Below are 16,139 nucleotides of genomic sequence, written 5' to 3'. Positions count from 1 at the left end.
AGGTAGCATATATAGATGCCTTTTGACTTTTAATTAAATCTGACCATAACTGCCTTCTGATTGGAATAATTTATTTACTTGTACTTAGTGCTAGGTTAATTGAGTTAATTGAGTTTTAGCTGCCTTTTGTTTTTCAGTCTTGTGATTTTTCATTCTCCCTTTCCTGCTTGTTTGCACTAAATGCATGTTTTAGTAAATACTTCATGTCTCTTATTTCTTCACTGCTTATCTTGATGTTATCATTATGCTGTCAGAGTTATACATGACAGTCATTGGATTCCATTCCTAAGCCATCCAAACTTCTTCAGTACAGAATGTATTAGAAATCTTCATTGTATTTTTCTGTGCATAGTTGATATATAGGAGGGATCAAATAGAGACAAGCTCATTATGTTAACTGAGAAAAATCATGTGTTTTGTCTGCTGTTTGACAGGCATGTTGTTTGCTTCAGGGATCCGGATATAAAGCCTGTTATCAATATTCAGAGAATTTAATTGTAGTTTTAAATGCACTTTTCTTTTATCAATAAGACATTTGCTAAATACTATGGAGAATTGTGAGATTTAGAAGAAGTTCCCTGAATTTACATGTAGTTTACCATTATTTCTGCTCCATGAAAAATTTAAAGAAATTTGAAGGTACCTGGGTGTAGTGGCTCACGCCTTTAATACCAACACTAGGGAGGTTGAGGCAGGTGAATCTCTGTGGGTTCAAGGTCAGCTTGGCCCGTGTCAGTTCTCTGACAGCTGCATCAGGATAACAAAACAAAATGGGGCAGGCCGGGAAGGGGTTTGGAGGCTATGCTGTGGGAAACTTCCATAAGTTCACACATCTCTCTAGATAGGGTATCTGTTGCTTCCCCCTAGCCTTTCGGGTGCTCTGTTGTTTCATTGAAACAAGGTCCTTGGTTCCTTGGCTGGCCCCAGACTTGCTCTGTAGATCAGGCTAGGCTTGAACTTGCTGCAACCCCCTTGTCTTGCACTTCTGATCCTCTTCCTCCCCTCTCCCACGTCTGGGATCACACCACAATAGCTAGGCTGGATCTGACTCTCATGGGTCTGAGCTACCGTTTTAGGTATTAGAATCAAATTTGGTTTATGTTCCATTTTGTTTTTGTTGGGTTTATAGCTTCTAATTCATGAAGTTGTTTTGACTTTAAATAGCTATTATATACAAAATCTCCTCCTGTCTCTACAGCACAAGGTGTTAAAACTATTCTGACTGAGAAGAAGATGACTCCAAGGAGTGTAATGGACATCATTTCTTGTAGATTCGAGTGCCCGCTTTTGGTCCTGATCATTTATTTTCAAAATAAGGGAAAACCATTTAATACAAATCTTTAGTAGTATTTAATGGTTAGTTCTTACATTATTTATTATATTATTATTGATAGTAGTTTGCTATCTGATACTATTGGGGGGAGGGGGGTCTTTTTTTCTCCGTAGTCACTGTTCCCAGGGAGACCTATCTGGGGTTCGGGACATTATTTTAACAGCCGGACTTTCTTTCCCACTTTGGTTTTAGAGACAAGATCTCTTGTTGTTCTGAGCTCACCAAGTACCCCAAGGGATCCTCCTGTCTCTGCCTTCCCACCCTGGGATTGCAGACATGTGCCACTGCACATGACTGTTCTTCCCACCCCTGGAATTAGTCATGCGCCACTGTGCATGGGTGGGTGTTTATGACAGTTTTGGCAAGTGAATCCAGGCCCCTCTGCTTACAAGGCAAGCATCTTACTGAGTGGACTAAATCTTCAGCCTGATACTTCTTCTTCTTCTTTTTTAGGATTTAGATTAAGGGGTTTGAATTCAGCTTTTTCTAGGTACCATTAACTTGTCTAACTAGTATTTAAGTATTAAGTAGTCTTTTAAGAATGTCATTGATTATTTCTCTTTTGTGTGATTATATTCTACTGTGGAAATATTAAAAATATATTCTTATATCTTTACATTATATCTGTCTCTATGTATCTATATAGATATATAAAGATATATACCTATTATATCTTATAAACATGCAGTCTATCTATCCATATATTTTATATATTCTTATGTCTACTTTCATTAACTTGTTGTATTGGCTCTGTGTAATACTCATTGAGAGAAGACAGGTACATTCTCCCCATACTTATAATGTTAACATCAACACTAAAAATGAAGAATCATAGACACCCCCCAAAAAACTTGTCAATAGATGTGTGGGATTTGTTGGGGAAAAGGGGGTTTGTGGGATAAGAGGACAATGGGGAGTGTTTTCTCAGAGCACAGTATATATGTATGCATTGTGAAAGAATATATTTTTTAAAAATTAATAAAGAATCACAAATTACATGAATTTAAAATTCTTCTAATCAAATGAGCTGATCTAATTACTTTCACATTTTGAGGAATTTATTCACTGGCACAGTATGGGGACCATTCTAATTATGGTTTTATGTTTCTGAAAGTTTGGTTTGTGAAAGATGTCAGTATATTTCAACTTGTTTATTTAAGCTCTGTTGATTTGGGGAGGTACCGTCTGTTGCTTTTCTTAGCCTAGGGAGGGTTTTTTAAACTTGAGATCTCTAAGGTCTTTTAGTGTGTGAGAAGCATATGGCTCAGCAAGACAAGTGTGCAGTTTTTCCCTAAAAAGAAGTCACTTTGGATTCAGGCACTCGATGATGGTAACAGCCGGTCAAGCATGGTAGTGTCATTTAGGTGACTATTGTTTGAAGGTGTCTTTGTGTTTATAAAGAGACTTAGAAAGCTTACACATGCAGTAGGTGGAATTAGAGTGGAATATTTTTCCTGTAATTTTGTCATTCTCATCAGTGGTTACAGTATTTGTTAGTGTAATTTTTGTTATATCTTCCTGGATTTACACCACTTTTATCTGCCTTGTGTGTTTAGCACAATATACTTTACCATAAACCTTTCCAAATGTTCCATTATAAATGCATTCTTAAATCTAGAACACTTGTTTATTTTTCTTTGAAATGTAGAAATTCATATTTGTTAAGCATTAAAAACATGGAACCAGATATTTAGAATGCCTCAGAGGCATGGTAGTACTTATTTCTTGTGTTTTTTTGTTTGTTTCAAGTTAATTTCAAAGAAATTGTATTAATGGAGATTAAATTTCTCAGGAAGATAAATTATATTAATGTTTTCTGAAAAGATGAGTTGTTTATGTATTTTTGATGACTCAAAGTTTTCTTAATTTTAGCTGTAGATTACTTTTGAATGAATAGGTTGATAGTTCATAGCTAAATTGTAGGAGTAAGATAGCATTTTCTAAGTTATTGATTCAATGCTGGTAAAAGCCTCGCTGTTCTGGAGAAAAGAGAAAAGCCCATCCCCGAGTTTGTGCAGATGTTTTATTGTGATAGATCTATTATCCAGCTATTAGAAGATAAATGACTGATCTTTCCTATTTTCCATGCCTCAAGAAAATTGAAATAAGAAGGGGAATATCATTTGGGTTGTATGATTAGAGCAGGTTGGATGGCCATTAATATAAGGGAAGAAAATCTTGGCAGCATTGGCTAACTTATACCATCTTATCAATCAAACTGTGATGCACTTCTTGTGATGACCCAGCACTCAGATTTTTGTAACGTTAATTAGAATTCATGACAAAATAGATGCAAGGAAACGTTTTGTACCCTTCATAATTTTATAGAAAATTTATTGTTATTAGAGGAACCATTTGCTTAGTGTGATTTTTTTCATTACCAGCTTGTCAACTAGCATAGATAATCTAGAGAAAATATGAACTCCATAGATGGGATGTCACTTTTGTTGATGGCTCATGTAGTTTACCTTGGAGCACAGCTAATGGCTGAAGTTCATAGCAACAGCACAGAAAAACGCGGCAACCAAGGGGAGATAAATGAACCACGTTTATTGCTTTAATATAAAAAATACATAAATGGAAAGCTGTGTTTGGATTTGATGAGCTCATTGCGGTTTTGTTGGCTTGATTTATTCCCACTGTGTGAAGAGCTGCTATTGACACAGTGAGATGGAAATTAACTGTTTGTTTTTTGGAAACCAATATTTTTGGTTTTGAAATCTGATTAGACCATTTTATTTTAATTCTGAATGTTTTATGGATATTGAACATTTAATAGACCTAAATGATCAATTCTTTTGCTGGTGTTTATCAAAATCTCAGATTGTTTAAAACAAACAAACAACACAATGAAGTGATTGGAACGACCAGTGGTATTTTGTGATGATGCTCTTTTCACATCCTTCCTATCTTTAGTGTTTCCTCGAGCTTTATTTGTACCTAAATGATGATTTTCCTTCCTTCCTGGGATTCCTTGGGTGTTTAGGATGTTTTAGTGCCCTACAGTTACATGCTTGCTGTTGTGGCGTGATAAATTTAATGTCCTGCAGCAGCTGATTTTCCATCTCATTGTTTGATGTCTAATCACTTGAAATAAAATACTTAATAATTTAAAAAACGCCTTGATTTTATATAGCATCTAAAAAATGAAAATGAGTTCAGGTTCATAAATTATTCTAAGAAATACCTCCTTTTTGTAGTTTACTATTATAGCAGTTATGATATATAATGATAGTAATTGTGGATTTGTATATAAAATATATATACATGTTTATAACTCATAAATAGTAATTTATTCCATAGTTGATGTTCTAAATTGGTTAATTTAAGATATTTTTAATTTGTTAATTTTAATCTCATAATCACAGGTTGTAAGTTGCTATGAATATGAATGTATTTGAAGAGTAATTGATGCAGTACATATCAAAATGTGGCATTGAAAACATGCATTTAACTTGCTTTCCATATCAATAGCAAATAGGAAACTAGATGTATAATACATTTTTATTTAGTGCACAGAAATAATCAATTCTTTGCTTTTTCGACTGAGGTGAATACATGCTGGGACCAGCAGGCACCAGTACATGGGTTGGGCTGGAGTCAATAAATGCGGCTTCACGTTTATACTGATTGGTAATTCAGAAAATCCCCGCAGGACTTGCAACTTGTTTAGCATAATAGCAAGTCTATATTCTGAGCTGTTTTCTTTCAATTGTGTTGTTGGTTGCATATTAATAAAGTAAATGGTAACCAAGTAGAGGGACAAACACTTGAAATATGAATATCATTGTAGCTAATATTTCTCAAAAAGTACCATTTCAATAAGTTATATTTCTATTTAATTGTTTATTTTTAGTCATTGGGGAAATTTTAGATACTAAAAGGAAAATCCCTAGTGTTTAGAAGAATATATTAATTCATTTTTTTCAAAACCGTATTACACTGTTGGCTAACTGTATGTATATATGGTATACATTTAGAAGAATCTGTATATTAAATATTCTGCTTGCCTTGTACCTTTAGACTGAAGGAACCTTAGTTTCACCCAAGATTTGTAAGAGCATAACTATTCAGAAGTCTACATTTGTGATTTCATTAATTGGCCTGGGGGAAGCTGCCCCCTTTTGGCAATACGTTATTCTGATTTTTATGCATGATATACTAGCATTTCAGTCTCTGTGTTGTCTTTGAAAATAAATTATATTGGTAAAACAAATGGACTAAAATGTGTGAGATTTGGAGGTGTTTTTGCATTGAACACTTAGTTCTTTGTGTACTTTCTAATGTAAATGCTGAATCACTGCTATTTTCACTTTAAACTGACAGTGGGATCTTTGTTATGGTCTCGAATCTCTTTCTGAATGTTGCTACAAGCTAAGAAAGCATCTTTACAATTTAAGTTTGGGTGGTGGTGGCACACATCTTTAATCCCAGCACTTGGGAGGGAGAGGCAGACGGATCTCTGTGAGTTTGAGGCCAGCCTGCTCTACAAAGCAGGTTCCAGGACAACCAGAGCTGTTATACAGAGAAACCCTCTCTCCAAAAACCAAACAATAACAACAACAATAAAGCAAACAAACAAAATCCCAAAACTGAATTACTAATATTAAACACATTTACAAGCAATTATTAGAATTTAACCCGATAAAAGTAAAACAACCTGAATTTATCTCTCTTCAGAAGAAGATTCGTTTTCCATACTAATTACAGGTCTTAAGAGTATTATTCAAGAAAATGTTACCTTTTTTATTACTCGGTTTAAGTGAATGACTAAAGCTTTGACATTGTCCTAACATGACTGCTAGTGCAGTACCCCAGTAGGATCTTGGATGGACAGTGTGTATTTCAATGAGTCACTCTTTCTTTCTTCTCAGCTGGTAGCTGGCAGTGTGGTGATGGCTTTTGAAGAAGTGTGCCCGGATAGAATCGATCTGATCCACAGGAATTACCGCAAGCTTTGTAACCTACTGGTAGATGTGGAGGAGTGGGGGCAGGTTGTCATAATCCACATGCTAACTCGATACGCTCGGACACAGTTCGTCAGTCCTTGGAGAGAGGTGAGTGCTGACTGGCCTCCTGCCTATGGTGTGTACTAGCCAGGGAAGAGCAGTGAAGGAACCGAGATCCTTTGTTGTCAGTCGCTTTGACACAGCTGACTCCCAAATAAAGGTACACTGTGTAATACGTTTCGTGTGATACCTGGCAAAAGGTACCTGTTCAAGGTTCATGTGGCATTTCCAAGTTCAGGGCTTGTTTATTATTTGTAGTTGATTTTACACATTTTAGTCCCATTTCTCTTATGTACCAGTTTGCTAAAGTAAGTAATGTGACTCTGTACCATGAGTTTACACCTTGGGTGGCTGATTTCTAGACTTTATACATAAAATACTGTTGAACGTTTACACTTCTTTCCTCCAGTTTTATACTTCTAAAGCATGTCTATGTTCACTTTTACTTAAAGTGTGTGAAATCAGTACTTCAATATTCTATGAAACTAACTTAGTTTCTTTAGCAGATTAATATTAGACATTTATTATATTCTTTACAAGGAGACTTAGGATTTTTAATTGTATTATATAGTTTGTAATAGAGCTCACTCACTGTTTCTTTGCAGAATCATATGCAAAATTTTAAACTTGTATAAGGACATTCTGAGCACAAAATTATCTTTTAACATCTTATTTTTGTTTGTTTGCTTGCTTGCTTTTTTTTTTTTTTTTTTTGAGGAAGGGTTTCACTGTATCTTTGGAGTCTGTTCTGGAACTAGCTCTTGTAGACCAGGCTGGCCTCAAACTTACAGAGATCTACCAGCCTCCCGAGTGCTGGGGTTAAAGGTGTGTGCCACCACTGCTTGGCTTGACATTTTATTTTTAATGCAGTATTTTTTATATTTCTGTGTATGTGTCCATGTGTGTATACATGCGTGTGCACATCTGCTTATGTGTTTGTGTATGTGCATGCATGTTCATGAGTGTGTACATATACATGTGTGTGTATGTGGCACATGCGTGTTTTTACAATGTACTTGTATGTTTGCATGTGTATGTGCACAAATGTGTGTGTATGTGTCTTCACAATGTGAGTGTGTGCATGTGTGTGTGTGGGGTCATTGAGTAGATCAGAAGAGGTTGTGGATTCCCTAGAATTAAGTTACAGGAGAGACACCCTGTTTAGGTGCAGGGAACCAGACTCAGCTCCTCTGGAATAGCAGCAGCAGGCAATCTTAATCCATAAGCCATCTCTCCAGCCCCAATACTACAAACTTGAAAAGTCAGTTGTGAGTGCTACCCAACTAACTATGCAGCATTTAGAACATCTTGCTTTTTTAAACTAAAAATAATATTAATGTGAGAGAAAAATGTTAGTGAAATTCCATAAATGTGGGAATATTCTCATAATAGATTTTTATAAAACATTTCATAATTTTTTTTACATTGACTTTCTTTTTACTATTAAAGATATTTAAAACATTTTTATGTTTTTATCTCCTTGAATGCTACATGTCTGTTTGGTCTTCTCTTTCTTTCTGATTGCTTTGGGGAACATTGTATATTGAACCTTGGACTTGCGCAGGTGGAAAATGAGTCTACCATTTAACTATATCCTCCTAGCCCTTTTTATGCTTGAAGTTTTACATATTTTTTGAGACAAGGTCTCTTTGTGAAGCCCTTTAACTTTATTGTAAGTAAAGTTGTTGCATTTTTACAATACATTTTTAAAAAGCAACTTATGCTATAAATGACTCAGATCAACAAAATTTTGCTACTAGTATACATTTCTATCTTATGAAATTAATTTGATTTATTATTGACCAGAGTCCAGTTTGAAAGACTGTTTCACTAAATGAAGCAGCGTGTCATGATGACAATCCCGTGGCCTCTGGATGCCAGTGTCAGAGTTGTGTGTCTGTTCAACCAGCCCCTGGCAGGGAGTTGACTGGGCATAAGCAGAGTTCATGTTGGAGTTTTGAACTGCTGTTTTCTTATTATCCACCCCAGCACTTCTGTACAAATGACCTTCTCTCTTGTTAGCAGATAGAAACTAGCTGAGTATACGTGAATCTTCTAAAAATCTGTAACTTAGTATTAAAACTAGAGTTTTGTAGTTCGTCTTTCACTCTTGGAGTTTTATTTCATCTTTTTTATATGAAATTAGTAAAACCATATACAAAAGCAAAGATAAGTTAAATTCTATAATTACATGTGTATTTCTGCTGTTGTTACATACTTGAAGAGGAAGGGGCTGCATTTTGCGTCTGTGTGTGGGTGTGTTTTGCATGTTAGTTCCATGAACATTAGTTCCTGTGAGAAGGTAATCTTATTACCATCTCAACGTACTAGAATTGGACTTTGTTGATTGTTTCTTTGTCACTCATCCATCTGACCATGGCATCATCGTAGACCCTATGATTTCCAGACTGATACAGGGCTTTTCAGATGTGCTGGGCAGAGTGCTGGATGCAGTATGGGTGGGTGGAGTGTGGGTGGGTGGAGTGTGCTGGATGTGGTGTGGGTGGGTGTGCTGTGGGTGGGTGGAGTGTGCTGGATGCAGTGTGGGTGGGCAGAGTGTGGGTGGGTGGAGTGTGCTGGATGCGGTGTGGGTGTGCTGTGGGTGGGCGGAGTGTGCTGGATGTGGTGTGGGTGGGTGTGCTGTGGGCGGGCGGAGTGTGCTGGATGTGGTGTGGGTGGGTGTGGTGTGGGTGGGCAGAGTGTGGGTGGGCGGAGTGTGCTGGATGCAGTGTGGGTGGGTGTGCTGTGGGCGGGCGGAGTGTGCTGGATGCAGTGTGGGTGGGTGTGCTGTGGGCGGGCGGAGTGTGCTGGATGTGGTGTGGGTGGGTGTGGTGTGGGTGGGCGGAGTGTGCTGGATGTGGTGTGGGTGGGTGTGCTGTGGGTGGGCGGAGTGTGCTGGATGCAGTGTGGGTGGGTGTGCTGTGGGCGGGCGCCGTGTGTGATGCACACATGAGCGGAGTGTGGCTGTGGGAGGGCTAGGATGTTGGAACTGAAGGTTTGACAGAAAAGGTGTTTTCTTTCTTGGTGCAGCTTGCTTTGATTTCCTTTGAGGCATAATGCTTTGCCTTAAAGGAAATAAGGTAAGGAAATCATTTAGACAGAGTTGTAAATTTCCGTTAGTTTAAATGATAGTCTTTTTTTTTTTAAGTTACAGAAGTACTTTACTGTAGTGTAAAATATAAAAGTAATGTTTTTGAGCCGGGTGGTGGTGGCGCACGCCTTTAATCCCAGCACTCGGGAGGCAGAGGCAGGCGGATCTCTGTGAGTTCGAGGCCAGCCTGGTCTACAAGAGCTAGTTCCAGGACAGGAACCAAAAGCTACAGAGAAACCCTGTCTCGAAAATCAAAAAAAAAAAAAATAATGTTTTTGGTTTTTTCATATTAACCTCTTGTTGACCCTTGAGAGACAATTGTTGGTGGCTATTTGATTTCAGTAATGCTAGGAGTTACAATTTTACTATGGATAAAAATCTAACTTTACTTATTAATGTAAGATGTTGTCAGTTTACCTCGATCCATGGAAAAATGACTCTTGTCTTAAGTTCTAGTTGCACGTCTTGTTTAGCCCAGCATGCCAGAATATTAGGGTTGCAACTTGTGTTTTCTTAATAGTTTGCAAATAACCTTTGGGAGGAAAAGATGTAGTCAGTTCTTGCAGTAGCAGTCATGATGCGGCTCTGTGCAAAACTGCTCTTTGAATGTGTCAAGACTTGAGTCATGTCCACAGCGCACTCCTTTCTCTAACCTGCGTGCATCTGTGTTGCTGCTGACTGCTGCAGATACACTGAGTGAGAAGCTCAGGCATTTGTGCTTCTAGACTAATGGCTCAGTGGCTAAGTGGTTAAGAGGACCCATTTCTAGTGTGTTTGATGGCTCACAACTGCCCAGAATTCCAGCTCCAAGTTCAGTCACCTGTACTCATGTGCCTTCATCCACACGCAGACATGTACCCACACACATAATTAAAATGAAAGTGCGTTGTAAAACAAACACCCATAAAGACAATTTAGTCACTGTTGAAAGAAACTGAGACATTTGCAGCTCTGTATCTGCTTTCCATTTCAGAAACTGTTTTAAATGCTTTATTCATTCATTCATTCATTCATTCATTCATTCATGGTTTTCCGAGACAGGGTTTCTCTGTAGCTTTGGTGGCTGTCCTGGAACTTGCTTTGTAGACCAGACTGGCCTCGAACTCACAGAGATCCACCTGCCTCTGCCTTCTGAGTGCTGGGATTAAAGGCCTGTGCCACCACCACCCAGTGTTTTAAATGTTTTTATAGTTAGTTTTTATTTTTTTTTATAATAACTAAGGTTATAATAGAGTAGAGTAACACAGTAGAGCACTACTTCAAATGCGTACTGAGTAGTGACTGGCCTTCTTGGAATCGTGGAGAAAGAATGCTTTGTTTGAGTACCTCATTCACTTTCATTCATAGGCCGTAATCACTCCCATAAATGCTGTGCAAATACAACTCTTCCATAAATCAAGGGCATTTTACTTTTAAGAAAAAAGTGTCACCAAATTAACATATCAACTTAGAAGTTATATCAGAGATTTTGGTTTCCCTTTCGTATTAAGAGACAATGTGAAGAATAGTACTCTAATCATTTGCTGTACTTTCTTGTGTAACGACAAGGTTTCTGTGGTTGTGGTGTCCTACCACCGCAAAAGATAGTAACTAAGCAGAAGTTGGTATTAGGGAGTAGGCAGACCCTGACCAAACTTAGAGAAGAAAGTTTATTTTGGGCTAATGGTTTCCCAAGATTAGACTCCATGACTGTCATAGCAGGGGGCATGGCAACAGGCAGGCTTGGTGCTGGAACGGTAACTGGGAGTTTACAATTGAGACACAGGCACGAGACAGAGAGTAACTGTGAATGGCATGGGCTTTTTGTAACCTCAGAGCCCACCCCCATTGACACACCTCCTCCATCAAGGGCACACCTCCTAATCTTTCCCAAATGGTGCCACCAACTGGGGACCAAGATTTCAAACATATGGGCCATTCTCATTCAAACCACCATTTGGGCAGTCAGAATTTTCATATCTACTTACAGATAAAGATATTGAGGCACACAGGTTTTAGCAATTCAGCTAAGCATGCTGTTTAGAAAAGGTAAATCTAGAAACAGTTATGTGATATTCAGGACTGTCATTCTTTCCTTTATATTACATTACCTATTGTCTTGAATGTGGCTTGAGTTTCCTGTTTGTTGTTTCCTGTCAAAGCTAACCTCAGAGACCCTAGTCTCTGGTGCTCGATTTGATGATATCTGTAATTAAATATGCTTTCCAAAGGAAAAAAATACTGTTTTCCTTTAACTGTAATGTGTGCATACACATGGTGAATGTGTAGGCCAGAAAAACCACTGTTCAACACCACCTGTTTCACTGAGATCCGATCTCTCGCTGCACCTGGAGAGAGGCTGGCACCCAGTGAGCACATAAGGCTTTTTACGTGGGTGTGGAGGATTCAGACTCAGGCCTTCATATTTGTACAAGTGCTGTTACCTACAGAGCTATTTCCAAAGCCCTCTGTTTATGTTAATATTCTTAAAGGGTAGTAAAATGTTAGCTTTTAGGAATTGAAAATTATTAGAAATAGTGTTTGAGATGAGCTGATGGGCATACTTTTGTCAGTCAGTTTTCAAATGAACACATCATATACAGATAAGCTTCCTCGGGGCAGAAGAGATTTTTTAATTTAGTTTATTTGCATCATTATAGATCAGTATTTAGGCTGTTTATATGTAAATGTACGATTTGAGGAACAATTAAGTGTTGACAAAGTAGATTGCAGTCATATCAATTGCAGTGCATTTTCCATAATTTTTCTAACTGACATCTTTGATGATAAATAGTGGATGCCAAGTCAAAGCCGATTATACAGTGTACTAGGAATTCATGGGGCTGTCAGAGAGAAGACCGATTGACTTTAAATTTACATATTAATGAGAAGATTTGTTAAGAGAGTGCTTGACTATAGAAAATAACAGCATATTTATAGGGCACGACATTTTATAAATAAAGCTGATGCAGGAAAATGGAAATTAAACCTTTTAGGTTAATAAATTCAAGAGACTACTAAAATGCATATTTGCATTTTTATTTTCTTAAATTTACCTTACTCTTTTGCAGTCTGTGTTGGCTGGTTTTCTATTCTAGGTCAAGTTTGTATAATTTTCAAGGATATGACATTATTTAAGTATTTTCTTTGTCATCGAAGCCTGTTATGGAAGAGCATGTAAATCTCTTACATAAAATTGCATTTATAAAAATAATGGATTTGAAAATAAATTTATTTATTTTGAAAATAAATATAAAACAAAGTAAATGTTTAAGAGTGATTTAATACTCTAGTTTCTCTTCAGATCAAACAAATCTTCTTTTACGAGTTATTTAAAAATAAAATGAAATAAAAGCACAAGCAAACAAAAAACCAAGGAAGCTAAGCCCTGTTCTCGCATTACCTGTAAGCTGATACTGAATAAAACTGTTTGGTCCAGACAGGAATTCTTTTCATTTATAGATCCAGTTCTACTAAAATTGCTAGGAGATGGGAGATTTAGCAATTATCAAAACTGTTTACTTCGGTAATTTGAAACTTAAAAGGAAATATTCACCATAACCGCTTAGAATATGAAGCCAGGGATGAAGTTCTTGCAACATTTATCTCTATCATTTGGATAGTTGGGAGTGATTACTTTTGTCTTTCTCTGTATTTCTGTATTTGAACTTATAGATCCTTGCATAGGCCTAAGGTTGGAGTTTTCCTTAAGCATTTTTAGTACGTATATTTTACCAGAGGTTGTTGGAAAAAAAACCCATCAAAATACATGCTATATACATAAACATAGCTTGTATACATGTTGCGTATGTGTGGTTTTTTTCAACAGGTTAAAAAAAACAAATTTTGTAATTTTTTTCTTTCCAGTGAACTATTAGTAGATTTTATTAATTTTTAATTCTGTAGAATTATTAAAAATAAAATGCTGAGGATTTATTGTAGAATACTGTTTTTTCAATAAAAATGAAAGAAGTTTGTGTGTTAGCAGACAACTGACACGGGCTTCGTACACAGTTTCTTGGGGACCTGTGAACCTGGGGCTGATAGTGAAGCCAGGGCTCTCCTCCCCTGGTTATGAAACATGCAGCCTGAGGATCTCCCATTGCTTTTTCTGATTGAATGACCCTTATAAGGGTCCTTTTCAAGTGTTTTTAATTTTATTCAAGTAATATGTACTTGTCTTTAAACATCTTTTATTTAATATTTGATAGTTGTTGATATCCAGCTCCAGCTCTCTGCTCCCTGTACTATTTAAATTTAATACTATTGCAAGGCTTATGAGACATAGTTTTCTGTTGTTTTCTTCTCCATGCCTGAGTTCCTTCATGTTCTTTGTGTGTGATTCTGTGGTTGTAATTAAGTATTTTGTTTTGTTTTGTTTGAGACGTGGTTTCTCTGCGTAACCCCAGTTGTCCCAAAACTTGCTGTGCACACCCTGCTGGCCTTGAACTCAGAGACATCCAACCACCTTTGCCTCTCAAGTGCTAAAGGCATATGCTACCATCGCCCAGCTGATGTAATTACTTTTAAAATTTCTAAATAAGGCACATATTTACTATTTCCTGACAGCAGTGAATTCTTAAATTTTGTTCATCAGCAAATATCTTTATTCTGTATTTTTGTTTCTATATTTATTTGTTTATTTTTAGTTTTTTGAGACAGAGTTTCTCTGTGTAATCTGGCTGTCCTGGAACTTGATTTGTAGACCAGACTGATCTTAAACTCATAGAGATCCTCCTGCCTCTACCTCCTAAGTACTGAGATTGAAGGCATGTGCCACTGTAGCACAAATAATAAAATCCCAGAGACAGATATTGGGTTCAAGTTGAAGATCAGAAAAGCAAAACAGCCAAGCCACTAGAGAGATATTTTACCTCTATCAATTCTCAGACCAAAGGGTCGTCCTCAGACTGCCTAGACTGCACTGTGTCTCCACCCAACCTCAGACTCCACACTCCAGTGAGCTCCTGGAACTTTATGCTCCTCTCTCCACCCAGTCATTTCGCACTTGTCTCCACCTCCCTAGTGCTGGGATTAAAGGTGTGTGATTCCCAAACACTGGGATTAAAGGTAGGAGCCACCAAAATCTGTTTCTGTTTGTGTAGCCCAGGCTGGCCTTGAGCTCACAGAGGTCCGTCTGCCTCTGTCTCCCAACTACTGGGATTAAAAATGTGAGCCACTACTCCCTGGCCTCCAGTGGCTTACCCTTGCGCTCTTGTCTTCAGGCAAGCTTTATTTATTAAAACACAAAATATCACTACATGCCACCCCATAGGTAGGTTTTTTTTTTTCCCTCTCATTTTTATGTAAGACTAGGGAATGGTGTATATTTACTCAAGTCTCACGCCTTTAAGTTTTACTCTTTCTATGGGCAAACTTCACTTACTTATTAATTTCCTTTTCTTTTCTTTCTTTTTTTTTGTTTTTGTTTTTTTTTTGTTTGTTTGTTTGTTTTGGTGGCAGCTTCTAAGGTTAAACCCAGTACCTCGTACTTGGTGAGTAAGTACTTGATCACTGAGCTGGCTGCATTTCCAGTCCTTTGCTGATTTTGTTTTGATACTGAGTGAGATTGGACTGGAACCTCTTAATATAATCCAGGGTGTTCTTGAGTCTGAGACTGTCTGACCTCTGTCTTCCAAATGCAGAGACTGTAGTCATGCACCATGCTGAGTGCACCTTAGATTTGAGTGCATCTGATTCTTCTTCAACGCCTTTTGAGGGCTGGGTTTTTGGAACGGTTTGAGAGAGTTTGTCCAGCCAAGGCATTCTGTCTGGAAGCTCAGCTTCAGGTCAGATGCCTTTGTGTTTTTCCACATATCCCTCTGAGCCTCGCTGACCCCATACTTCATTACTTCTTTTTAGCTAGAGTTCCATTATACACCCTCTGAAAGCTCTCAACCATTGTAAAGGACTGAGTAGCTAGAGGAGCCATGCCTGAGCAAACACATGGTTTCTTCTGAAACAGCTTCTCAGCCTTAGGAAATCCATGAAGATCTATATAATGAGATTGGGTGCTGGAAACAGTAGTCTACCATATTCTTCACACCAATTTCATACAATTTTGAGAAGATTATAGTTTTGAAATAATATTTAAATTTTGGCTTTTAATACATACACACACATTACACACAGAATGATATTAGATTAAGTAAAAACTAAAAGTGTTCTGAGAAAAATTTTCTGGATATCAAGGATATCCCAAATATTGAAATGGTTTATTTTGATTATGATACAGTGTCCTCTAAAGATTTATTTACTTTTATTTTGTTCGTGTGCATGCATGCATGTGTGTTTGGCTTGTATGTATGTATGAATACTATAAATGAGCCTGGTGCCTGCGGAGGCCTGAATAGGGCATCAGATCCCCAGGAACGCCAGTCATGAGCTGGAGTCCTCTTTCTGCAAGAGCAGCGAGTGCTCTAACCACTGGGCCTCTCTCCAACTCTACAATGCAGTGTATTTTGATATCTTAAGTAGGTATCTGGTCTGTGGAGAAAAAGTTGTACTGTAAGTTGGAAGGTTTTTTTTTTTTTTGGTTTTTCGAGACAGGGTTTCTCTGTGGCTTTGGAGCCTGTCCTGGAACTAGCTCTGTAGACCAGGCTGGTCTCGAACTCACAGAGATCCGCCTGCCTCTGCCTCCCGAGTGCTGGGATTAAAGGCGTGCGCCACCATCGCCCGGCTGGAAGTTCTTAATCTGTAGTACTTATCTGTTTTTATCTAAGTTGCT

The 16,139-nt window shown here is 37.7% G+C and overlaps 1 protein-coding gene across 1 annotated transcript in view; it reads left to right on the top strand.

The window, feature by feature from the left end:
- Ap3b1 (adaptor related protein complex 3 subunit beta 1) overlaps window positions 1-16,139 on the top strand; it is a 205,937-nt gene that overhangs the window by 54,199 nt on the left and 135,599 nt on the right. The window contains exon 7 of the mRNA XM_041663539.1: window positions 6,208-6,390. Within this exon, the coding sequence (XP_041519473.1) occupies window positions 6,208-6,390 (183 nt within the window). The remainder of the gene's footprint in view (window positions 1-6,207; window positions 6,391-16,139) is intronic.

The sequence above is a fragment of the Microtus oregoni genome, unplaced genomic scaffold (genome assembly GCF_018167655.1).
Source record: "Microtus oregoni isolate MIOR12 unplaced genomic scaffold, Mior012 000014F_ref0000157, whole genome shotgun sequence".
Lineage (NCBI taxonomy): Eukaryota > Metazoa > Chordata > Mammalia > Rodentia > Cricetidae > Microtus > Microtus oregoni.
Note: the sequence above shows the minus strand (reverse complement) of the source record. Positions and strands in the feature narration are given on the sequence as shown.